The sequence below is a fragment of the Stegodyphus dumicola genome, chromosome 11 (assembly GCF_044657685.1).
Source record: "Stegodyphus dumicola isolate Sdum_Otavi_A_Nest chromosome 11, ASM4465768v1".
Lineage (NCBI taxonomy): Eukaryota > Metazoa > Arthropoda > Arachnida > Araneae > Eresidae > Stegodyphus > Stegodyphus dumicola.
The window spans coordinates 128,021,132-128,048,099 of NC_140778.1; the positions used below are offsets into that span (position 1 = coordinate 128,021,132).

The 26,968-nt window shown below is 34.1% G+C and overlaps 1 protein-coding gene across 3 annotated transcripts in view; it reads right to left on the reverse strand.

Annotated features, from left to right (window-relative positions):
• LOC118190086 (alpha-tocopherol transfer protein-like) overlaps window positions 1-26,968 on the reverse strand; it is a 58,225-nt gene that overhangs the window by 21,930 nt on the left and 9,327 nt on the right. For 2 of the 3 annotated variants that reach the window (XM_085827203.1, XM_085827202.1), the window contains exons 3-4: window positions 17,497-17,601; window positions 7,855-8,097 (exon numbers count right to left, since the gene is read on the reverse strand). In XM_085827203.1, the coding sequence (XP_085683329.1) occupies window positions 7,855-8,097; window positions 17,497-17,601 (348 nt within the window). The remainder of the gene's footprint in view (window positions 1-7,854; window positions 8,098-17,496; window positions 17,602-26,968) is intronic. The other variant, XM_085827204.1, reaches the window with a different exon arrangement.

Below are 26,968 nucleotides of genomic sequence, written 5' to 3' on the forward strand. Positions count from 1 at the left end.
ATTTTATCAAACAAAACTGCTTAATCATGACAAATATTCACTGCAAAATTCGGAAAAAGTGCACAATACCATACACCTTACGCGTTTTTCAAAATAACACATACACATAAACCATGTACACGCCGACTTATTTTTACTTAAAAAAACATCCCAGAATTGCACAAAAATGGCATTGCGCACACTCTTCACTATATCCATGTACACTGCTTTTTTCTCATAAATTCGAAAAATTTCACGAAAATACATGACAATTTTCTCAATCTTTAAACCCGGTAAAAAGAACATATATGAAATTACATGATCGCGAAAAAGTATTTACCCTTTACAAATATGAACATTTCCACATATAAAATAAATAAAATATCCAAAAACTTTTACCTCTAAATCATCTATTACATTATACACGTCACCAACGAATTCATACATGAAGCATTACAAATATTTATTATCAAATATTTAAATTATTTCCATGCACATTTATTTCAACTTAAACATACACCAAATTCCTACAAGTATAAAATTCACAAAATAACTATCATTTCATTAAAATATAATTAAATTCAAAAACACCACTTAAAATATACATGAGCACATACATTCAATTAATAAAAATTACCTTACAATCCTAATTACTTTAAACTAAATCATTGCTAATAACAATTTTCCCAATAATACCAAATTCCTTTCCACCTTACATTTCCAACAATGCATAAAAATAATTAAAAATACTAACTTACCTAATCTCCTTCAGAATCTTCATTACGTGGCGGATACACTTTTCTTCATTCTCTTTCAGAATCTTTAAAATCATACTTATCTTTCAAAGCAAGATACCACGTAAAATAAATAACATAATAAAACATGTTTATTTCTCTCTCACACAACCTTAAAAAACATTTCTTACTATCCTTTTCAATACCACTAAATACCCATTTCGAATTCACTTTACTTACGGCCATGGGATCCAAAAATTCACAAACACTATTTCACACAACACAGAATAAAGCCAAATACAAAATTCCCAGATTTTTCCCCATTAAAGAACAGTAATTCGTCCATTAAAATCACATGACATATCCCATGATCTCTTCCGATTAAAGAACCGTAATTCGTCCATTAATATCACATGACATATCCCATGATCTCTCATTTCCCCCACACAAAATAATGCGTAATCGGAACTCAGTACTGCTCACATTATTACCAAAGTCCCAGGTAGTAACCTTTATCGCTTCCAAAATGTCGCCAAACTACCAGTTACCGTAATGTAAAGATCAACCATTCTTTGTTCAAAATACAGCACAAGGAAAAAAAAATGCTGTCGCAACAGAAAATTTATATCCTTCTCATAAGAACCCAAAGTAACTCATCGAGAATCAACTAAGCTTCCATCAAAAGAAAGCTCAAGAGCTATGCGTTTGTATGTTATGTGATCCTCATCGATAAAACGGGCGCTACATAAAACTGTGGCCAAACATCGCTTTAGCGATGTTTGGCCACAGTTTCATAGTCGACAGGATAATACGTATGTACCGAAATGTCTGTTGGCTGCAATTTGTAATGCGAAGGTATTAGCAGCTAAGTATTAAATTTACGAGCCGACATTAATTTTAAATAATTAAAATTAATTGATACAGCAATTCACTTAATTGCATGCATTTAATTCAATTAATTGATGCAGCATAAAATTAATTGATTCAGCAATTTATGAACAAAATAACTTCATTAAACTTACATTAAAATGAACAAATTATGAAAACTTACAGATTTGGATAAAAATTAAGAATAAATAATGTAAACTTATTCTTTTTTTACTTATTTATTAATAATTTTTTCTTCCTAGACGTACAGAAATAATACATACATTTTTATGTAAATAATTATAAAATTATTTTGCGCACAACATTTAAAAAGAGCATAATTTCCCATTTATCCTAAAAAATACGTCAAATTTCGTCCATTTTTTAACCCTTTGTTAAAGACATGTTATGTGAAGTGTATTCTCTAAATTAAAATCTCTGCTATAATTTTATTAAGAATCTGAATGCAACATGATAGACGAGTTCTAGCACAAAAAGGACACTGAGAAATAATGCACTTTTGCAAGAATTAGATATTGTTATAAGGTAGATCTAACAAAAAGCACAAATAAACAGGTTTTATAAGACGTAATGTTGGTAACCCGCTCTAACTCTATAAGCAATATAAATTCCGCAGATCTGCCTGCAGTTAACAAACTAGCTACTGGTTCATGGAAAGCGTACATCAGAAGTGCCAAGTAAATAGAAAATATCCGAAACAACTAGCATACTGAAGGCATGTAAGCATTTAGTGACTAAGCCTCAAACTATCCGTTTCATGTACTATTTTCACTTCAACAGTAGTCACACGAATGAGCTCAGATCATAGTTCTGCAACTTTGAAACAATGAACACTGCATTTACAATAAACACATAATTGAAATGTATTTGTAGACCAAGTAAAATTGCTAGTTCTCCAATGGAAGATGTTATTTGAATAATTTTGGCAGCAGAAAAATTGAAAGTGTGATTTTCGGACCAACAATGTTGAGCAACAGAGACTTCTGTGTTTCCTTTTTTCTAACATATGCCTCATATTCCTTGACGCGAAATTTTACGGCTCTCTTAGTTTGGCCAATGTAAATTAAACCACACTGGCAGGGAATCCTATAAATACCCCAGGTATTCATATCCGGAATGGGGTCCTTGAGTATGGAACTCGGAATTTTATTGATGGGAAATTAAATTTACGTTGGCCAAACTAAGAGAGACTTAAAATTTCCCGTCAAGGAACATGAGGCCTATGTTAGAAAAAAGGAAACACAGAAGTCTTCTGTTGCTCAACATTGTTGGTCCGAAAATCACACTTTCAATTTTTCTGCTGCCAAAATTATTCAAAAAACATCTTCCATTGGAGAACTGGATTTTCTAGAGGCATTTCACATTCAAAAAAATCTTTTTGTTCTAGTTAATGATCCTAATTCCAATCCAACTTTGCCTTCGGCCTTAAAAGAAATTATGTTTTAGTTCTGGTTTCATCAACAGATGGCGCCACTTGCTTATTCTTGTACAGGCTTTCTTCTCTTATCTAATCATTATTTCCTATCTTGTTCATTTGCGGTTTTGCAGCTGAGGATGTTGGTTCGATAAAACCATCGAAACTAGTCCTGTGAAAATTTTGAAAATATAACGCTGATTTTCGTTGTTTGACTTCTGAATTAGTATTTTTTCGGCGTGTTATTGTGTCTTAATTAGAATTTAATGTTGTTAAATGAGAAATCAGTGCGAAAAGAGAAATGAACGGAAAAGAAGAAAACGTGTTGAAGCAATAAGTCTCCCTCCTTCAAAAAATAAAAATAGGAAAAATATATGCAAAAAATAATAAGCATAAAATAATGTTAAAATTTTAAATTTAAAAATAACGGCTGTAATTGTAACTACAACTCTCTTCTGATATACTTACATATGCATCGATTATTAGCGCTTACAAGTTTACATATATGAAACTTTATTAACAAAAAGTATGAAGCATATTAATAATTTTTTCGAGTTCTCTTTGAATTCATGCTATGCACACTTGCACTTATTTGTAAATACATACAGTGGTGGCCAAAATTGTGGACACTTTTGGAAATTTTTATGTTTTTGAACTTTGTATGCTTATAGAAAATGTTACGTTTCGCAAAATGCGAACTTGTATATATCATTTTACAGAGAATTTATTACTGAATTCAATACAAAACAAAAAATTCAATTATTTGCAATACAAAAAAAGTTATACGTACTTTAATATAAATAAAAGACACAGTTATGAAGTGGTTTGTAATGTCTAGCTTTCCTGGCCAATCACTGTTCTTGTTCTGAGAACCAATCAAATGTTAGTAACTGCCAGTAGAAGCTGACATCATGTTTACACTTGAAAAAATTCAGTATTTTGCTTTGTTGTGTAGAAGGAGGACCTGTTTCTTATACACAGCAATTTCAAGTAGGAGGTTTTGTAAAAATTTTTAATATTTAGTCAAGAAACAATGACATCAAATAAAAGAGTAGATGGGACACCTAGAAAGAGATGTAATATTATTGTGTTACGAGAAAGTGGTCTTTCCTATGCTGAAATTGCAAGACAGGTGGGTGGTTCAGTGACTACATCTGGAGTCCGAAAGTTTTGTTTACAATATCAGGAGACAAATTCAATAAAAAACAAAGAAGGAAAAGGCCGAAAAAGGTTCACCACATCTATTGATGACAGAAGAATAAAACGACTATGTCTCCAAGATAGAAAATTGTCATCAGCGGCCACCAGAAGTGATTTGAATGATGCTGGTGTTTCTGTCAGTTCAAGAACAATCAGGAGAAGATTAACAGATTTTGGACTGAGAGGTAGAATTCCAGGAAAAAAGCCTTATCTTAATTTTCAGCAACGAAAAAAAGACTACAGTGGGCAAAGGAACACATTAATTGGACAGATGATCAGTGGTCACAAGTTATATGGAGTGATGAAACTAAGATATCGTTATTCGGTAGTGATGGGCGAAAATATGTAAGACGTAGAATAGGAGAAGAGCTACATTCTGACTGCATTCAAGCAACTGTGAAGAACCCAGTTAGTGTTATGATTTGGTCATGCATGTCAGCAGATGGTATTGGTCGCCTTCATGTCATCGATGGGACACTGAATGCCAGAAAATACATTGACACTATTCTAGAACCAAAACTTCTACCTTCCATCAGAGATCTCTTTTCCAACAATACTTCGTTTATTTTTCAGCAGGATTCTGCTCCTTGCCACACTGCCAAAATATCGAAAGAGTGGCTTCGTAAAAGAGCGTTAAATTGCTGTCATGGCCAGGAAACAGTCCTGACCTCAATCCTATCGAAAATTTGTGGTACCGTTTGAAAACTCTTGTCCGAATGAGGCACCCATCAAATAAAAGGGAACTAATTGAGGCTATAATATTTTCCTGGCATCATGTAATGACGAAAGAAGAGCTTAAAACTCCTATCAGCTCAATGAACCGTTCGATGTGAAACTGGAATCAAAAATAAAGGGTACCCCACTAAGTACTGATAACTCACTGCAATCATCACTATCTAATGTATATCGATAACTATTATCGTTTAACTTTTTTTTGTATTGCAAATAATTGAATTTTGTGTTTTGTATTGAATTCAGTAATAAATGTTTTTTAAAAATGATATATACAAGTTTGCATTTTGTGAAACGTAACGTTTTCTATAAGCATAAAAAGTTGAAAAACATAAAAATTTCCAAAAGTGTCCACAATTTTGGTCACCATTGTACATCTGAATGCTGTGTTTAATTAATTAACTAAAAGTATTCTTGAACTGACTTTCACTCCTTGGTTACTTTCTAATAATTAATAAAACATATGTTTTGGAATTTATTTTCCATAATTTTCAGTCAATAAATATACATTTATTTAATTTGTATTATATGAGCTACTTATAATTTAAATTACTTCTACGATGATTGCAGTTTTCAACATCTTGTCATTTAGATTTGATTATTATTTTCCTCTTTTTAATTATTTTGCTGATTGATTTGTTGCTTCTAATTAACTGATTAATTCAGATGGATATTTTTACTATTATTTTCCAATGTTAATTTGCTTATTTTCCAATTTTAATCTGATCTGCGTCATGTGATCCTATTTTTGTACCTGCCTTCGTGGACTTTATTAATGAACTATTTGCTGCCTTAATGTAGAAAAGTGTAGGATTTGCTTTCTTTACATTTCATTGGAAACCAAACGTAATTGTTTATCGTGTTGTTCACAATGATGGCAATCCTGTTAGATTCTCTCTCGGCACCTGCCCCCTGAGAAGACGGTACGAGATCAGCAATTCCTTCTTATATATTCTCATTTCCTCTGATTATTCTGTGACCTTACTCTTTGACTGTCAGTGTATTTATTTGCACACACAGATCTATCTTTCTATATATCTATATCAATATACAGATATATATAGACATATATATAGACATATATATATATAAATATAAATATGAAAATATAAAATATGAAAGAAAACTACTGACTTTAATCTAGCAATAGTCCTTTTAATCCCATATTTTAATTTCGCTTCGTCCCCTTTTCCTCAGTTTAATTTAGCTACATCCTCTTCCATGCGTATAAAAATTATGAATGTAAACTGCATCATCTAAAACCTAATCCGCATTATGTCATTTTATTAATCCTGAAGTTGAGGTTAGCTCTTGTGCAATTATTTTTAAAATTTAAATAAAGAAATCAAGACTATAAATACCCTTTGATGAAATGCGCGCTACATTTGCTTGCCTCTCACTATACTATGTGCTGTTGCATCATTCTGTTCTCTATGTCGTGCAATATCTAAAATGTATTTCATGCTATACTGGAAGTAGGTAGCTAACATTGTGGGGATGCTTGTCGCATCTATAGTGATGTGTGAAAGAGAATATGTACCCTCATAATTATTTATCAAGAAATAAAATTTTTTCCATGTAGCTACGCTGACGTCTGAAAATTTTTCTTCACCATTATGCATCTTATTACATATACATATGTTATGAATTAAAGTGGAAAGATTGATGTAGCATATGTTACCCTTAATAAAGTATATACTTAAAGTCATAGCAGAAATTAAGTAATATATATCTTTATTTAGGTGAGATTTGCAGCCAAAAATAATATAGTGCACTAATCATGCTTGTTTTTTACAAAATTTACATTTTGATACCGTTACTGTAAGAAAGGAGCAGCACAGCATCAGTCTAGATAGATCGAGAATGAAAGCGAAATGAGTTGTAAAATATATGAAGGCTTAGTTCAACAGGAAGACAGCTTTGGTTTGGAAATTTTAAGTTACTATTTACTACATCTTTCAGCGTTATTTAATGGATGAAAACGACAAATACTCAAACTAATATAAAGAATTAAAGGGCATTTGAAAAATTAAAGCTAGAATTTTCACTTACATATTATTATTGTACATATATATGTAAGAAGTTACACCCAGTCAGGAGACGTAAAACTGATGTCACTCCAGGTTGCCTCCAGCACAGTATCAGATGAACAGTGACCGTGGAACGGAAGCAGACGGGCTTTGTCACAGCAGAAGCCGTGGGTCAAATGGTCCCACTTTTGGAAGTAGGTAGCTTTAAAGAAGTTCTATAGTTTTCAGCCAGCATTTGAGGATATGTGAACTTTTTGCCAGAGACACTGGATTATAGTGTATGTAAAGACTAACCAGCGAAGTCAGTTATATCAGTTTCCTGGATAATGGATTCTGATTATCATATTGTTTTCCACTTCACATCATCAGTGTGAGTGAGCTATGCATCGCACAATTTTATGTAGCTAATGTTTTTAGAACCATGGACAATAGCTGGCAGATGCTAATCGAACGAAGTAGCGGCTTAGAGGCTACAAAGGTAGAATCAAATTCACCAAGAAAGGATTTTGGTTTAGATTACTAATTAAGAGAAAGGTTTCAGTTCTGGAAACTCTGAGTTTAGGTTCAGAAAGCTACGTCATTAGTGTTACAGAAGTCATACGATTGATGGTTTGATCCAGAAATGACTCAGTCCAGGAAAAGGCATTACTTAGTTAACTCCCAGTTTTAGGATAGGTAAGGGAATTAAGAGGCTATTGCTAGTTTATATTATAACTTTCGACAAACATATTTTTTACCTTACATACACACGCATATATATATATATATCAGTCTCTCTATATATATATTTATAGAGAGGGAGAGAAGGGGAAAATTATGCTGAGAAATACAAGAATTTAACTTCTTATAACTTTAAGGTTATAATGGAATTTCTCACCTGGTGTGCAGACGATAATAGTTCTGCCTTGGGAATCTCTGTAAGGCAGTACTGAGTAACAGTTCGTATTTATGACTTCTTTATGTTCGGAAGGTAGGAAATCAGTATAAATGCGGGAGTACTTCTCTTTAAAGTGATAATAATTTCGTAGAGTGTTCAAAGCCTTTGGGACCTTGTGCTTCTGGTGTCGAAGAAACGTCAACAAAAACTGGTCATCCATAAAAGGATAGAAATTTGGTTCAGCTGCAAAACAGAATGAAACAGGCTTATTTGATTATCTCTGCAAGGACTGTAAAGTGGATAAGCAGTGATTCAAATCACTCTCACCACAGTATATGTCATTCTGGATGAAATTAATCATACCAGAAGTTTAGGAAATCTGTTACAGCGGCCCTTGGCTCCAGCCAATGGAAGGTGCACACAGCCAAGGGCAAAAGTAATTCTCAAAATTAAGGCGATTACAATACATCAATAAAATTTGAAATGCAATTAAATGGCAGATAATTGTGTTAAATACGGTGCAAATCCGAAATTCGGAAGTTCAATAGCCGGAATAATCTATTATCTGGATATATCATCAAATTATTTTTTTAATATTTCCTTTTTTTAGGGAAATATAAGAATGGATAATATACTCAAGCAAAAGAGAGTATACCGTAAATAGAGTTTTGTTTCTATGACCTGAGCCTTGAGAGGTTTACCCTACAAAAACAACAATATCCGCGATAATATTGAATCATCCTGCATATTGTTTCGCTTTTAAACATCAAAGCAGCTGTTATATTCAGGAAAATAATTGTTTCCGGGAGATTTTTCTTTTGAATTAAATTTGCCGCCTAAATACAGTTTTTGCTAGCAACGAAAAGTATTAATAACATTTCAAAACTGATACTGTAAAAGCTCGACTATCCAGAGAGCTCGGGAAATGCGGAATGCTGGGTAAGTGGAAATTCCTGCGATATGAGTGTATAAAAAGCTAACTAAAAGCAAAAGAAAGTTTTCTTAAAATTATATATATATATATATATATATATATATATATATATCTTACATATATATATATATACACCGCTCGACATTGAAAATGCAACACCAAGAAGGAGTGGTCAGAAAGTGATGAAATTTGGAAAAAAGACAGAGGCAGCAAGCAGCAATAAGTGATCTTTATTTCAAAATGATAGTCAGAATACAGAGCGAGAACGGCGTCGGCTCAGTAGGATATGGATATGGAGAAATGTGGTGGACACCCATTTTTTAACCTTTGGCAATGTGGGTATTGTCCAGCCACACTAGATATCCAGATAAATTACACCCCACAGGACTTACAGGTAATCCTGCCAGGCGTTGCTTGCAATGCTTTGTATTTTACCAGACCGCGGGTAGTGCCTTTCTTTTTCCCTTAAATATACATTGGTGTTTTTACAGTTGGTACCTTTCGCACTTACATGCTATGGAGGGCAGCTCCAGGTCTGCTTGCATACTATATTTTAAGTAATAGCTTTGTTATATTATTCTAGGTTGTGCTGCATAGCTCAGTGCCTCTTGTGGACAGGAAGCTCATTATAATTATGATTTTTTTTTCGGAGGTCGATGTTCTTGGTAGCTTATCTAATAAAGGGAGTCACTTCACTCTCTGAATTAGGGACTTTTAGATGATGTTCAGCTGTAAGGGGGCATTTGAATATATAATGGTCGGGACTGCCTCTTTCTCCACATGCACATTGATCTGAAGTTGCTAGTCTCCTTGCATAGAAGTACGTGGGAAAAGGGCCATGCCCTGATAAGAACCACGCTTTTTCTCTAGTTATTAAACTGGGAGCTGTGCCTACATTTGGGAACAACTGATAAGTCCTTTTTCCTTGTTCGGCGTTGTCCCACCAGTTCTGCCATTCAGCTTTAGATTTGTTGGTTATGATTTTTTTAAGGTGCGAGCCAGGCCATGGTACTGATAAATTTTGTGCATTTTGACCCCTAGCTGCTTCTTTGGCTAGGATGTCAGCCTCCTCATTGCCTTTCGTCCCTGCATGTGCCTTCAGCCAAGCGACAAAGCTCAGTAGGGTGTAAGACCACCGCACGAAAAAGCACGTCTAGGCATAGAGTCAATAAGAGTGCGGATGATGTCCTGAGGGATGGCTCTCCAGTCCATTTCAACCATTTGCCACAGTTCGTCTTCTGAACGAGGCAGGGGAAGAGTCTGGAAACGGCGTCTAATCACATCCCACACATGTTCGATTGGTGACAGGGCAGGAGAGTACGGTGGCTAGGGAAGCATCTGTATACCTTCCACAGCACGTTGGCAGATGTGAGCACTGTGTGGTCGGGGGTTATCCTGCTGAAAATTTGCATTAGGCAGCCCCTTAAGGTAGGCAATTGCAACCGGCCGCAGTACATTATCCAAGTATCGTTGGGCCGTCATTGTGCCCTGAATACGAATTAGAGGTGACCTGGAATCGTAGGCAGTAGCGCTCCAAACCATTATGCCACGTTGTGGAGCGGTGGGGCGTTTCACAGTTACTGCCAGATTAGATCTGTCTCTACGTCGACGCCACACACGTATGCGACGACTGTCACTGGATAAACAGAAGCCTGACTCATCTGAGAACACGACGTTTCACCATTCTGCCATCCACATCGCTCCAGTCCGGCACCATTCTAAACGTTGGCGTCTATGCTGTGGGGTCTATGGCAGTCTTCTTAACGGACTCTGTGTGTGCAGACCACGTTCAACCAATCGACAGGAAATGTTCGACACGGGAACATCCAGGGTATCTTGCAAATGCTGCAGAATCGCGGTAGAAGTGACTTGCGGGACCGCCACAGCTTGTCGCCGATACCCGTGTGCTGGCGTCACTATGGCTGCACCTGCACCCTTCCTTCTTCTCACATTTCCTTGTTCCAACCATGTTCGCCGTAGATTATGCACCATGCTCGCCTCCATGTGGGTATCGGCAGCGATTTGACGTAAGGACCAACCCGCCCTTCTCAGTCGGATCACCATACCCCTCGTAAAATCGCCTATGTGCTGGAAGTGCCTTCGTTGACGGCGGCCTAACATTCTCTCCTATTACACGTATCCTCCGGGACAAAAGCCCACCAATAAGCGAGAGATAATGTCGCTGAACAATGGTAGTTCGGTCCGAGGTTCGAATCTCGCGAACGGGCTGGCTGCATGGGTGTTTTCGTGGTTTTCCGTATGTGTAACGTGTATACGAGCCAGTTTCCCTTGAAACGTCCTCCACGAAGGCATCCCTCCCTTAAGGCAGATAGCCCTCGAATGCTTTGCCGTAATCTAATAAACCAAAATCAAACCAAACCTCCGGGACAAAAACCAACTTTCTTCGATAATTCGTTTGGCAGAAATAACGACACGAATATTGCCCATTCTGCACGTTCCTTCCCTTGCATCACGTGCTTGGGAGAGCTGCGCATTTCCCATCATCCGCATAACTCAGTGACGTGCGTCTACTCTAAAATTTGCATAAATTTCTGACCACTCCTTCTTGGTATTGCATTTTCAATGGCGAGCAGTGTATATTATCCAATGGCGAGCACTTGCTTATTTAGCACAGCACACTTCTAGGGCCAGAAGTGGTAGCCATTTTACTGGGGAGGCACCTGATAGAAGGCCACCGCTTCCTCCTATGAATGGACGGAAAGTTACAACCATGTCTTCTGCGGGATTCGAGGCCCTTCTCTTCGGTAATGCAATTGGCTCACTTAATCACTGTACCGTCCGTACATTAAATTGTTTAAGATTTCAATCTTTATTATTTTAGGGATGGGTATTTAAAATCTTCGAATCCCATGAATCTTGAAACCGGTACGAGATTTGAAAACACGAATCATGGTGCTTTTATCCCAGTTTTCTATATCTTAAACTTAGAAAAACCGTTAAAATTTTGCTTAAAAATTTCGGAAACATTAGTTTTCATTGAAGTCCATGAGAAGCGTTAACTTAAAAACAGGTTGTCATCTCAATGGACTTGAACTGCATCATTTTGAAACGACACTGAGAGATACACTCTTCGGTTTCTGGAGAGAATTTAGAATCCTATGCTTTGTGCTTATCTGTATTAACTCTTGAAATAATCTTCCCTCCACTACAGTTGCTATGACTATAAAAGTTTCTCACAAATGTAAAATTTTCTAACATTACTCAAATATTTTGTGTCAAATTACATCAAAAGAGAACCTCTAGAATTTTAATCATCCCTTCTTTCGCTAAATTTCACTTGTATCTTCTAATAAAACCTTTTTTAAAACTTTATTCTTAAATTTATTTATATTTAATGCAAATTTTAAAGTCTGATTTTAGTTAAAAAATTTTAATGGTATAATACCTTTTTGTACTATTATTATACGAAGAATTTGAAAATTTTTAGGATTCGAATTCAAATTCCAGAGTATTTAGGAGTCATCTAATTTTTAATTATTATTTTTACTTTTGAAGAAGATATGTTTACAAATGCTGTAATTTTACATTAAGTCAGAATATTAAAAATTACTTTTTTGCTATTATCAATATAATTATAATTATAAATTATTAAACTATAATTGTAAATTTTGCTATTGTTAATAGCAATACTTACTTTTAATAAGTATTCTTTAACATCACAATTTGAACAACATTGTTTTATTACAGGATAAAAATAATATTCTTTGGAAACATGAAAAGCGTAACTTTTACGTGTATGAATTTCCATGTATCTTTGCTAAAACGTGTATGAATTTCCATGTATCTTTAAATGAAAACGATATTTAATTACATTATGTAATACGTTTGGTAGAAAATGATGGCTTATTAGAACGTAATTCTTATGGCAGATAAATTATTTTAATTTATTTAGATCAAAATTTTATAATACGTTTTACATATACAAAAGAAAATGAAATTCACAACTGTGTTTTAAACCTAAAGGACATGTTTTCTTTTTACTTCCTTGTACGAAGTAAAAAGGAAGTATTGTAATCGCGAAAAGTTTCAGGCAGCATATTTCAACGAAAATATCCATTTTGACCGCTATCGAATGCAATTTAACGATGTTTTTGCGTCATATATGTACGTAAGGACAGAATAAAATACTCGTTTCCTCCAAAAAAATGATAAAACTGCTTTAAAATGAATTCTGAAGAGAATTTTTCGTGGCGTCTGTACGAACGTATGTACGTACGTGCGTACATACGTATCTCGCATAACTCGAAGACGAGTAGCCTCAGAACGTTGAAATTTTGTATATAGGACTGCTATAAGATGTAGATGTGCACCACGTATTTTGGTTGCAATCGGCCGCACCAAACCTATATAAATATATTTATATATATATATATATCCACTCTGTTACGCGGCTCGGTGATCTCAGTTTCTTTACTCTTATATATTTGTAAATTGTACATTTTTTGCTTTAAAAATGATTGAATTATGTTGTTCTTCCGGTTAAGGTTTTTATGCCTTTCGTAATTCTGGAAGCAATATTTGTACAATTATCAACAATTTAAAAGCTGTTTAAGTGCGGTTAAGTTTTAAATAACATGGCGGACATATTTGTTTACATTCGAAACAGCAGAATTGTAGATTTGATGCCAATCTAGAGAAACTTAGCTTCGCAACAACAAAGATAACGCCTTCATTTATTATTGCGAATTAAATCAGGCTTAATCCTTTCTGGAATGTTTTCGAGGAAATAAGTGTTTAAGATTTACTTCGTAATTTTTAATACGGATATTTTGAGTTTTTATGTATTTTTGCCTTGTCGCGAAGTGAGAACTGAATTAATTGAATGAGAAATACTAAATCGTCTGTGAAAAACTGTTTCTTTTCTGTTTTGTTTCCTTAATTTATGTCATACATCGTTGTAGCTTTATTATAGTATTTGAATAGAACATGTGGCAACGATAAGATAATTCTTCAAATGATATAAATTTTGTGCATTCAGAGTGTCGTTATAGTAAATAAATATAGTGAATTTTAAAGAGTGCATTTATTCTATTGTGGTTTATGCGCTGTCGACGAAGTAGATTCAATACAATCCAATCAATTTAAATGAAATTCAAGAAAAAATGCGTTTAATTTAATATTCCGTACAAGGAAGTCATGTGGTGTCCACATCAGATTTTTTTAAAATAGCAACAAGATAGTAGTCTCACAAATCCATTAAACCTCAGTCTAACAAGACTTTAAAACTGTAGATTTTGTAACTTACAACCACGACCTTAAAATCTTTTCAAATTTATGCATAAATTTACTCCATTAGACCAGATTAAATTGGCATTTATCAATATACAATGAATTAAAAATTAAATTAACTTTTTGCCATTAGATTATATTATTACAAAATTGTAAAACTTTAATTGTATCCTAAAAGCCATATCAACGTTACCTGCAACCACTTGCACCAAAGTATGAACGAAAAACATTATTTATAATGCATATTTTAAACTTCAAACGCATGAAATTTACGCATGAAAAAGAATTAACTTAATAGGAAAAGGCCACCTGACATAAACAATTCGGCCTAGCTTTGAGTCCTAGAAAACGGATTAACAGCTTAGTGGTTTCGTCGTTTTTCTGTTTATAACGACGCTATTAAACATCTTCCTATGTCAATTCCTATATCTATATGTATGTTTATGCACCATTCTCGGATTGCGAGCACCCTGAAGAAGGTATATCGTAAATTTAAATCCTTTCGTTCTTTCAAACACCGAAATCTGAAATATTTCAAATATAAAATTACTTCAAACAGTCTTCGTTTCCTCAAAATTTTGACTTGAAATGCTTTTTTTAAGAAAAATTGCTTTTATTTTGGAAAAATATATATTCTGCTTTTCCTTTAGCACAGACTTTAATTAGTATTTATATGTTGTCTTGCTGTAAATTTACCCTGTGGTTTTTTTCGGTTTGTTACTCTAGAATTTTCCTCATAACCGTTTAGTTACTTTTAATTTTTATTTTAAAGGTCACTTGGGAGCAGATAATATCTTAACGATTAGGTAAAATGAACTATATCTTAAAGTTTTGATTTTTAGTGTATTTCGTTTTTAAGGATTTTAATGATTTTTATTAAATTAAATTTTGTATTACAGCTTTCTTTTATTTTAAATTTTCACAGTCATTTAGATATAATTCAGAAATGCGGCTCTATTGAAACTTTTTTGGCTTCTTTATTTATTGTGTGTGTGTGTGTGTGATTATGGCAAAGCCTCGAGGGCTATCTGCCTAAGAGGAGGGATGCCTTCGTGGAGGACTTTCTAAGGGAAACTGGCTCGTATACACGTTACACATGGGGAAAACTACGAAAACGCCCATGCAGCCAGCCCGTTCGCGGGATTCGAACCTCGGACCGAACTACCAGTGTTCAGCGACTTTACCGCTCGGCCGCTGGTGGGCCTGCTTCTTTATTTAACCTCTATTATTATATTTTTATTAATTGAATAAATTCGAAGCATACTGCACTATTTTCATAATTTATGAATTTGATTTAAAAATTTTAAATTATATATATATAATGCAGAAGAAAAGCTGAAAATCAGAAATAATGGCATACGTAAGTTTCTAAGTCCTTATGATTACAATATATCTATCCTATAAGAAATTTATTTATGCATTTATGGACTCTGACAAACCAATAAATATACTGCTAAAATATACGAAATATTTGTGTATTAGAATCCATCAATCATTTGTAGATGAAATGTTTTATCTTCCACATGCCATGTTTAGCAATTACTATTTTACTGTATGTGGATATATATAAATTCCATATTATACAGCTCCCAGAAATTAACATACATATTGCAGCTAGTGAAATATTTTTGTTACCTTTGCAGGCACATCATAAAAAATATTTAAAAATTCTTTAAAATTCCCAAAACAATGTATGTAATTAACGTTGTAAGGATTATGTTAATTATACCAGCAGTTTAATTTTGAGTTAAACTTCCTTTTCTATCGCTTCTTAATTTCAACTTACTACTCCCGGCCAGAACGTAGTTTTAGAATCACGTTTGAATGCAAATTAAGGAAGAGCGGTATTTAACCGCGAAGTTCTAATGTATTAGTCAGAGAGAACCAGAGATTCTTACTAACACGCGTCCGCCTTTTTAGGCTACTCTCTCTTAAGCTATTATTACGCTCGGCCATACTTTAGGCCCTTAATAGCTTCGCAGTCAATTAGCGTTAAGGGGCTAACTCCGTTAGAATTGTGATAGCTTCGGCTATATCCTTGTAGTTAATTTAGTTAAATTTTAATTCTTAGATCCCTAAGTTCAAGCCCGAGTGTCGGCTTTATTGTAAAACTCCAAGACGGAGTCCTGCTAAATCTTATTTGAATAATAAAAGGTCTTTTAACCCTTTCCAAGTTTATTTACACTGTCATATTTATCTTAATATCAATGCATCCTTATGTTCGTATCTGTTAGTATTTGTTTGTTTTTGCCTGTGTATGTATCTATTCTTATATTTGTTTTGTATATTTTTATGTATCTGTGTTATTCCAACAGCCATGCACACCCACAAAGTTATTGTCACGCAACCATTGTCAAACAATAATCCTCAGGCCCTGTTTGGCCATGTATTGATCTTTAGATCTGTATTATAAACTCCCGAGGCAGCCTCACGGGGCCCCAGGGAGTCGTTATTCCTAGATAGGGGAGGGCGTGGGACACACGCCTGTTTACCTATGTTAAACACCAGGCGTCCCCGTCCTCCGTCACCTGTCTCACGAACTCAAGCAATTATTCGCTTACTAGTTCTTCAGATTCTTCCCATTCATCTGTAACTTAAGATACACGTTATAGAATCTTTACAATGCACATTTTGGAAAATCTTTAAATAATTTCTAATTTAAAGCTTGTAGATAGACATTAGGATCATAATTAGTTAAGGGGTGTTGGAACCCCAAAATCTTCAAAAAATTGTGATTTCGGATTTTTGAATTTTCAAATTCTCTACACTTTTATCTTTCTAAAAATGCCATTCTTTAATTTCTATGAAAATTAGAACTGTAAAAAAAATCTAGTTTTAATTTGTCATCTGCTACTTTGATCAATGAGGATTTTTACATAAAAACGCGTTTTTTTCCAAACGGGATTTTTTTTATACTCGATGTACTTTTTCTCAGGAACTACTGCTCTCACAGGTATCTAAACTTCTTATGCCTTATTTATTAGGTTTCCTAATATTTACTGAAATGAGCTTTTTGTAATAAACTTACAAAAATTTTTTTTATTATTTTTTGTGTGAGAAAAGTGCTAAATTTTACTATGCCTAACAAAATATTCTGTAATTTACTCTAAAATTCAAAATGCTTCAAAAGCTCATTTCAGTATAATCAGATAGGTACACTTTAATTACACAAAAAATTTCAAGCTGGTATCTACAGCAGATTTTGAGAAAAGGTACATCGAAAATGGCGAATTTAACATTGTCGGTATAGGGGTTTCTGATATCCTTTAAGACACGTAAATATTAATATTTTTAATACAATGTGCTTCACTTCATTCATGATAAAATTGTTATCGTATTTTAATAACAGTGACAAATATTGCTTTTAACTGGATCAAAATGATAACATAATATATATATATATAATTGTGACAATATGTATTAATGACAGTGTGAAACAAGTAATATTTTATACTAACCTGCTATGAGTTTTTTTAGTCTTTCTAGGGAATCCTTCCTTACGGAAGGTGTCTCTCCAAGATCCTTTTCTGCGATTGCTTCCATTTCAGGACTTACGCCTTCCGCTGAAAAAGGCACAAGTACCATACTGAGAAAATAACCTCAAGTAAAATGAGTACTAACTTCTAATGAATAGTAGTTCGGATAACTTTTTAATTAGTGACTTAATAAGTACAGCCTTAGGTTATTCTATTTTAATACATCACCGAGTTTAACTTCTTTATCAAAATTTACTCGCGCGCGCTGCACTCTTTAAATCTATTCAAAGTCCGATATTTTTTTCCTTTTGCGCAGAACAGCGATAAGCAGTTTGCGCATTCGGATTTACGTATTTAAATTAAGGTAACCAGTTCCGAACGATGATGGGACACTCGTTATCCTTGTAAATTCTCTGATTTTTTTGTTCTCACTAATTGTGTTCATTAGCGCTATATTTCCTTGACTATTTTTCAAGGAAGGATTTCAACTCGTAACTTATTACGTACTCGTAACTTATTACGTACGGACTTTAACATTCTGTAGCAACAGTTTGAAAAGTGAAATAGACATTTATAGTGAACCAACGCAAAATCGCAAAACGAAGAAATACTTCTTCAGGAACGAAGCCCCTTTTGACTAAAATTGCGTCGAAACGTTTTTCGTTTTTTCTTTGTATTGTCTTATCTTTATCTATTTTCAGATCCACTATATAAAAATATTTCGTAATTATAAAATTATTATAATAAGTTAAAGTAATACCAAAATTGCTAAATTTTTGGAGACCCGCTGTTGCAGGTCTCGCAAACACCATGGGGGTCATGACCCACAGTTTAAGAAACTCTGGTCTAGTCCATAATGCTCATTTTTATTCTATAAAATCTGCCCAGAATAATCACTGAATGCAATTAATATTTGAAAATTTGTTTACTTAAGCAGAGTGAAAATGTTTAGACTATGGAAAACGTGAAAGTTTCCATTGTTATGAACCCGTCGTTTTTCCTAGTAAAACTACGAGTAATTGCATAGTTAAAATGTTTTTATTATAGGAACTACACCTTAATTTTTGTTCAAGTAAAAATTTAAGTTTTATCCTGAATATTATTTTGTTACAGTGCGTCCGCAATAAATACATGTTACATTGTCTACTCCAGGGTTTAAACATTTTGGCTTGGGGACCCCTTAATATGTAAGAAAATTTTGTGGGACCCCCCCATAAGCATTACGCAAATCCGACACACGCGTGAGTGAAACTATCAGTTTCTTCACTTGTACTGTTTCTATTATTAAAATTAATAAATAAATAAATGAATAAGTAAAAAAAAGGGAAATGTGAAAGGTTTCAGATTTTAAATTACGTCCAAAGGGGCGTTTTTTTAGCATTTTGTCTGTTACCATTATTTATTAAATATCACGTTCTTCGCACACAAACCATAAAATTCAGTTCAAGAGCAATATCGCAAAATAGTTTTAAATTGAGCGTATCTTAAAATTTCGGATACAGGGTCTCGCGCGCTGGAGATAAGAAAGTTTTTTTCTGTACTACGTTGCCATTGTTCGCTTTTAAATCCTTGACTTTGTTAGTCAAAAATTTGTTAAAGTTTTACAAAATCGATAATAAAACAAATTACAAATTTCAAATGTGGGCTTCCCCATGCCCATATTCGTAGTAGGATTACGTCATTCAAAATTCGATGGCTCTATGTACCGTTGTTTTATCACAATGCGAAAAATATACATACATTGATGCAGATTTTTCATTATTTAATTTCGGGCTCACAAGCGGCCGAGCGATAAAGACGCTGAACACTGGTAGTTCGGTCCGAGGTTCGAATTCCGCGAACGGGCTGGCTGCATGGGCTTTTTGGTGGTTTTCCCCAAGTGTAACGTCTATACGAGGCGGTTTCCCTTAGAAAGTCCTCCACGAAGGCTTCCCTCCATTTAAGCAGATAGCCATCGTGTGCTTTGACATAAATGAATAATCCAATCCAATCCAATCCAATCCATTATTTAATTTCTTCAAATATAATGCAGGACTTTAACATTCTCTAGCAACAGTTTGAAAAGTGAAATGGACATTTATAGTGAACCAACGCAAAATCGCAAAACGAAGAAATAGTTCTTCAGAAGCAAAGCCCCTTTGAACTAAAAATGCGTCGAAACGTTTTTCGTTTTTTCTTTGTATTGTCTTATCTTTATCTATTTTCAGATCCACTATATAAAAATATTTCGTAATTATAAAATTATTATAATAAGTTAAAGTAATACCAAAATTACTAAATTTTTGGAGACCCCCTGTTGCAGGTCTCGCGAACACCATGGGGTCATGACCCACAGTTTAAGAAGCTCTGGTCTAGTCCATAATGCTCATTTTTATTCTATAAAATCTGCCCAGAATAATCACTGAATGCAATTAATATTTGAAAATTTGTTTACTTAAGGAGAGTGAAAATGTTTCGACTATGAAAAACGTGAAAGTTTCCATTGTTATGAACCCGTCGTTTTTCCTAGTAAAACTACGAGTAATTGCATAGTTAAAATGTTTTTATTATAGGAACTACACCTTAATTTTTGTTAAAGTAAAAATTTAAGTTTTATCCTGAATATTAGTTTTTTGGAAAGAAATATTGAACAAGTTTTGAAATCATAGATTTTAGACACTTTTGGTTAACTTTATGATTCTGTCAAAGCATATTAGGGCTATCTGCCTTACCAGAGGGACGCCTTCGTGGAAGACTTTCTAAGGGAAATTGGCTCGTATATACGTGCCACATTGGGAAAACAACGAAAAATTTCAGCCATTTCGATCGCCTAGAATCTAACCGAAGTGATAACTACCACTATTCAGCGATTTTACCGTTCGGCGCTGATGGACAGATTTTTAGATACATGATCTTACTTAGGTACCCAGAAAACTTACTTAGGTAACTTAGTAAGTAAGGTAACTTAGGTAAAGTAAGTTGAACTTTTTATTGTTCATAGAATCACTTCGGATTTGCAGTGATGTATATTTGCATTTTAATTCAGAAATTTAAGTGAATTTATTTTTATTCCAAATGTTTTACCTAAAAATTTGAAAATTTTTTGTAATTGAAGGAAATTCGAATATTTAAAAAAATAGCATAATTTTAAATAAGATCAGGACCTAAATAATACATTCCCTCTTCAAGACAAATGTAAATAGGCTCACTCATTATATTTGGGTAAGTAAAATTATGTTGTTGTTGTTATGACTTATCCCACTTGTATGACAGTAACAAAAGAATAAGCCCACAAAATGTATCGTGGCAAAGAGTGCAAGATTGCTCCTGTCGTTGGCTCGCCGCATATTTAGAGTGCTCCCCATACCGCACAGACACTATATGTGTACAAACATCCTTGCCTTCTGCGGGATTCTAACATGAGCCTTTCGGAGCGGCAGTCAGAGTCTTTAACTACTCTCCCGGTAGGGATACAAGTAATATTATGAAAACAAAATTTAAAGTTTGTTAGATATATGCAACTGCATAAAAATGCACTTAAATTTTGAAAAATGTCGTTTCGATAGGAATGCAAAAAAAGGAAACAGATGGATCTATCGACTGCAATTTTACGCATGTTTTTACTTCCTTGCACCATAATCATGTTGTGATTGCTGCCAGAAACTTCACATTTCATTTTGCTTTGTTTTTTTAAAGATTCTTGCTTCCCGAATGAGTAGAGGGTAAATTATTTAAATATTGCATATCATGCAATGAATAAATTATTTTAGTCGCAAGTACATAGAAGAAAAGTAAGTTAATTATTAAGAAAATAAGAAAGAAAAAAAGAAAAAAGAAAAAAAATAAGAAAGAAACTATAAATGAAATAAAATATGAAATAAGAAATGAAATAAGAAAGGAATGAGAAAGAAAATAGGAATTGACAGCTATAATATAACTGATATCAGATTTAACTAAGTTGCTGAATTAAAAAGCGTCTTTCGTTATTGCTTAATGAATGCATTCCCTCTTAAATTAGATGCGCAGATTTATCGCATTTGCATTTATTCACGTGATATTTAAATTTTTTATCAAAATAAGTAATAAAATGTAATAATATTATAGTAGTTATAGTAAATGAAATAAGAAAATATGAAATAAGAAATGAAATAAGAAAGGAATGAGAAAGAAAATAGGAATTGGCAGCTATAATATAACTGATATTAGATTTAACTAAGCTGCTGAATTAAAAAAACGTCTTTCGTTATTGCTTAGTGAATGCATTTCCTCTTAAATTAGATGCGCAGATTTATCGCATTTGCATTTATTCACGTGATATTTACATTTTTTTTTCAAAATTAAATATACGAGTTATCTCAGACTTTAGAATGTTTACAACTACCCTGATATCTTTATCATAAATGAAAGATATCAAAGGTTTGTATTACATTAAACGACAGGAAGGTCAACAGTGAAGGAAACATTTTTCTCTTCTTTTGACAGTAGCGTTAATAATTAAAAAAGGAAAGCGAGGGCTTTCACAGCTTCGTGAAAAACACAACTTGTTAATAAAAAAAAATGTGTAGTAATTTTAAGTACAATCAGTAATTAAACTTACTGATTAAATTTACAGGGACACTTTAATTAATATGTTAAATCTTAGATTACATTTTTGTAATGCAATTTTTGATGATGAATTGAACTCGATCTCAATTATTATTAAATTATAAAGTATCTTTATGCATGTGGCCCACCAGCGGCCGAGCGCTGAACACTGGTAGTTCGGTCCGAGGTTCGAATCCCGCGAACGGGCTGGCTGCATGGGTGTTTTCGTCGTTTTCCCCATGTGTAACGTGTATACGAGCCAGTTTCCCTTAGAAAGTCCTCCACGAAGGCATCCCTCCCCTTAGGCAGATAGGCCTAGTGTGCTTTGCCGTATTCTCAATGCACCACCATACACCACTTTATGTATGTACGTTCCTCGCATCGGGAAGAAATGGCGGCACCTAGAGTTGCCACTTAGGGTCGCCACACGTAACCTTTATCTTATATACAAAATTTATCTTACATTTCTTGCGCTTTTAATGAAATCTTACATAAAAAACTAAGTGATTTAAAAGCATGTGCTGCCACATTGCAAAGCATTTATGTTTGATATTTAATAGAGAATTCAACTGTTTAAAATAAATAAACTGGTGTGCAAAACTTAAGCAACAATGTAAAAATTTAGCAGATAACCATAAAATTGCAGAAAAGGAGGTCTGGAGATCAGTATAATGAACACGTAAGTCAGTAGAAACGTGATGTGTATGCAGATATCAGGAACGAAACGTCAGAGGCGACGTGAGCGTACACAAAACGTGTGATGTCGGCAGCTCAACAGTAGAATAAAAGGAAGGACGGAGACGCAATTCAGCATATTGAAAGGTCCCTCTCAATGCTGGCGTTGCCAGGGATTCTTTCATTCTTCGGAGGTTTGTACTCTACCCCAACGATGTGTAAGATGCGCTGGTCCGCATCAGGCGAAAGACTGCACCAAGCCCTTCGAAGAACCAAATAAATGTGCCAACTGTTCCGGGAGCCATGCAGCCAACTGGAGATCATGCCCGAGATTCCCAGGATCAAAGAATCGTCAGCCACCTAAACCAAGTACCAAGCCCAGTCAGACCGTTGACAACACAAATTTAATTTACAACACAATACATTCCCAACACTGCCGGCTGCACACACTCCCAGTGCAAATAATACTCGCTCTGGAGTTTCATACTCTGCTGCCCTTATGGGTATGCAACAGGCAGCACCACAAATTATTCCAAATTTATCGGTCCCCTTAGGAGCTAATTCGACACTAAATTGTACCGAAATCCTTTTGGCTATTATTCAAATTTCTAACCAGCCTGGTATTGACCAGAGCAAATTACTTTTGGCATTCAAAAACGCCTTACCGCAGCTCAGAGTGGCTCCATCTGGTGCTGACGCGGCCTACTACATCTTTGAGAGCTATGTCACTCTCCAATTCTCTGATTCCCACATTCATTAAAATTCAATACTTTGAAAGGATTGAAAAATCTTAAACTATGCACCTGGAATGCAAATGGCATTCTTTCCAAATTTCATGAGTTTAGAGACTAGGTAGAAGAGAAGGATTTTGATATCATTTTTGTCCAAGAGACCAAACTCCAGCCAGGGAGAGCTCCCAAGCTTGTAAATTATGCACTATATAAAAATGACAGACAAGCTTCAGATTCACGTGATGTTTATCATGGTGGCACTTGTATTTACATAAAAAATTCAATACCACATCGCAGAATTGATACACCAAATATGAGCAAACTTGAAGCAACAATTATCGAAATTTTTATTCAAAATTCGCCATCCCTAGTTATGATCTCTGCCTATCTCCCACCAGGTGGAAATTTTCCTGTGGTAGATTTTAATAAACTGCTCAATTTTTCAAATAATCTTATCATAGCTGGTGATTTAAATTGTCACCATCAGCATTGGCGTTGTCATAGATCAAACCCTGCTGGTCTTGGCCTCCTAAAATGGGCTCAGTGCGCCCAAATTAAAATTATTGCGCCGGATTCCCCCACTAGATATGGTTCACGGGGTGCCCCCTCTTTTATTCACTCGGCACTTTTTAGAAACATCCCTTTTGGATACCAAGTGACTGTTGAAAATTGTTTATCATCAGATCACAACCCCGTGTTCATCGACCTTAGCTGTTCTATTTTTACTCAAAATTTTCCGGCACTCGTCTCAAAAAATTGGGACAATTTTCGTTTTAAACTAAATTCTAAAAGCTTACCCTCCCTCGAAATTAAATCCAGCCATGATATAGACAAGGCAGTAGATCAATTAACGAACACCCTAACTGATACTTATAAGGAAGTATCAAAACCCACCCTCAGACCCAATTTTCGTAAAATACCTCAAGAAATTAAACTCAAAATTAAAGGAAAGAATAAAGTACGGAGAGTTTGAGGAGTTTGAGGCCATACAGCGTCAGAAGAATTTTATGAAGAAGACGCCAACGCCACTGGATCAAAATGGATACGACCAGCTCGACCGGGCGGGTAAGTCACTTTTCCATAAGATTAATGACATTGCTAATGCTCTAGATGTACCCATTTTTCATCTTCCCTCAACCAGAGAGGAATTTCTAAATATATTGGAGAGCGAGCGCTTAGCCAAGATGGCTGCCGCTCAATCCGCAGAAGATCCTAGAAAGCACGAGGCATCTATTCACGGGCGGCTAAAACCCGCCGGGAACTGGAGAACTTCAACCAATCAGAGAGGACCATTGCGCCAGGAACTTTTGGCTTCATTTTCGGATCGCCAAACGCAATTTTTGTGCAAAACTAGCATACAAGAAATGCACTTGTTAATGTTATGGTAACTTGTTTGTACTTCTTGGGTGGAAGTAGTTTATTTGTTTTGGTTATATTGTGGTACGCTGATATGATTTCATATTTAATTTATTGTAGGGGCGATAAGTGAAGTATGTAACTCTTAATTTCGAAAACAAATACAACTTTATATTCCACTCAATTTGCTATCTCGATACCGAATAACTTTTTGATACGCTTTGAAATAAAGCGTAAATATAATAATTGATAAAAATTATTGCATTGCGAAATTTCATGGCTCTTTGTGTATTTGAAAATGCTTGGTGATATCTAAGTTCTTATTATTTCATGTACTGTAAACATCGTAAAATTCAATAAAGAAAAATATTTTAAGAATACGTCTTTTTTTATTTAAACTACTTTTAAAACTTTAAGAAATCTATCTTTTGTGTATTTTTCCGTAGGCAAAACTATACTAACAAAAGCTCCTAGTAAAATATAAAAAGTACAATGATTATTCAGAGAATCAATATATTAAAATGTTGATGTGGGATAACTCATAAAATAACCCAGTAAACCCATAATCAGGTAACCCAGTAACTCCCAAAAGAAAAAAATAATTCAGAAATTAACATGAAACTTGTTTATGCATTATTCTTCATCTAAATAATTCTATTTCATTTCATTGTGTTATGTAAAAATAAAGATGTATTTTTTGAAGTTTTGCAACATTAGCGTAATCAAGTAATTTGTATTCATGACGAGTCTGTGGAGCATTTTACACTTGTATGTGTTGCTATATACATTATTTTCTTTTACTGTCAAGATTTTTCTGAATAATATGTCATAATTTATCACCTTAACTAGTCCCCAGAGTTTGTAATTATATTTTAAGAAATCACAGTCTTTAATCTGCAATTTTAATTCCATTTGCTTATGATTTCAGATGTCATGTATTAATCCCTAGCCGAAATTCTGTAAGTTTTCTTGAAATCCAAAGCATTTTCTTTTTCTATATAAATAAAATATTCCAATAACAGCTACCAGCATTGGATGCCTCTAATTTTTATTTTGTAAGGAGTAACAAATTTTATACTGTTGCCTACACATCTACTGCCTATGTTCCTATAATTTGGTATCATTTCCGATTGTGGAATTATGGTGAATTTTCATGATTCTGTATTCTTTCAGTAGAACTATAAATATCAAAAAATAAATTTGTTGTTTTTTGATAAATAAATTTTTTGTACTCATAAATCAGAATATGCATAAAAATATTACAATTGATAAGAGACTCTCCGATTTTTTAAAAAAGATTCTTGAGTTTTAAACCAATGGTAGTAAATGAGAATGTTTCTTTATCTACTTAATTGATTATTACAAAGCATGAAAAGAGTATCTTCTTGAGGGTAGAAGACTTTCATGAAGTATATTTAACAGAAAATGACTTTTGTTCATGTGACACACGAGAAATATCCCATGCAGCTAGCCTGTCCACTAGTGTTCAAACTACCAATGCTCCTTAGTCTTATCCACTTGTCTGCTTATAAATACTAATTATGAAAGATGGTAATAATTTTTCTCAGTGTGAAATCTTATCACAAAGAATAGGCTAAATAGATTTTACGGTACTCTTCTGTTATCGGGATTGGATTCAGAAATGTATGTGCGTTCATGTCTGCATGTATATATGTATGTGTATACACACTTGCATATATACATACATTTCTGAATATGGTCCTGATAACAGTAAAGTACTGATTTTACTTATATATCAGATCTTATTAAATATAGATCTTACTTGTATATCAGATCTATATTTTAAGACGCCTAGACAAATTTTGAGATACTTTCAGCTCAGAACTGTTCAGTGGTTATCTTTCCACTGTGGAACTAATGGTGATGAAAAAGGTGATTTCCTCACCAGTAAGAAATAGAAACCTGATGAAAGCATTAGCTTCGACTTTCTAAAGCTTTTGATTATGATGAATGCCTACTTTCATAAGTATTAAGATATGCCTGCTCACGCAGCTGAATTTTCTTCGCCCACGGGTATTGGTACTTCCCTAGTACCATTTATTTGAAAATATCTTTGCCTAGTGCACTTTAATGCGATCTACTGGCGAAAACTCTTTGGTAGTTAATGA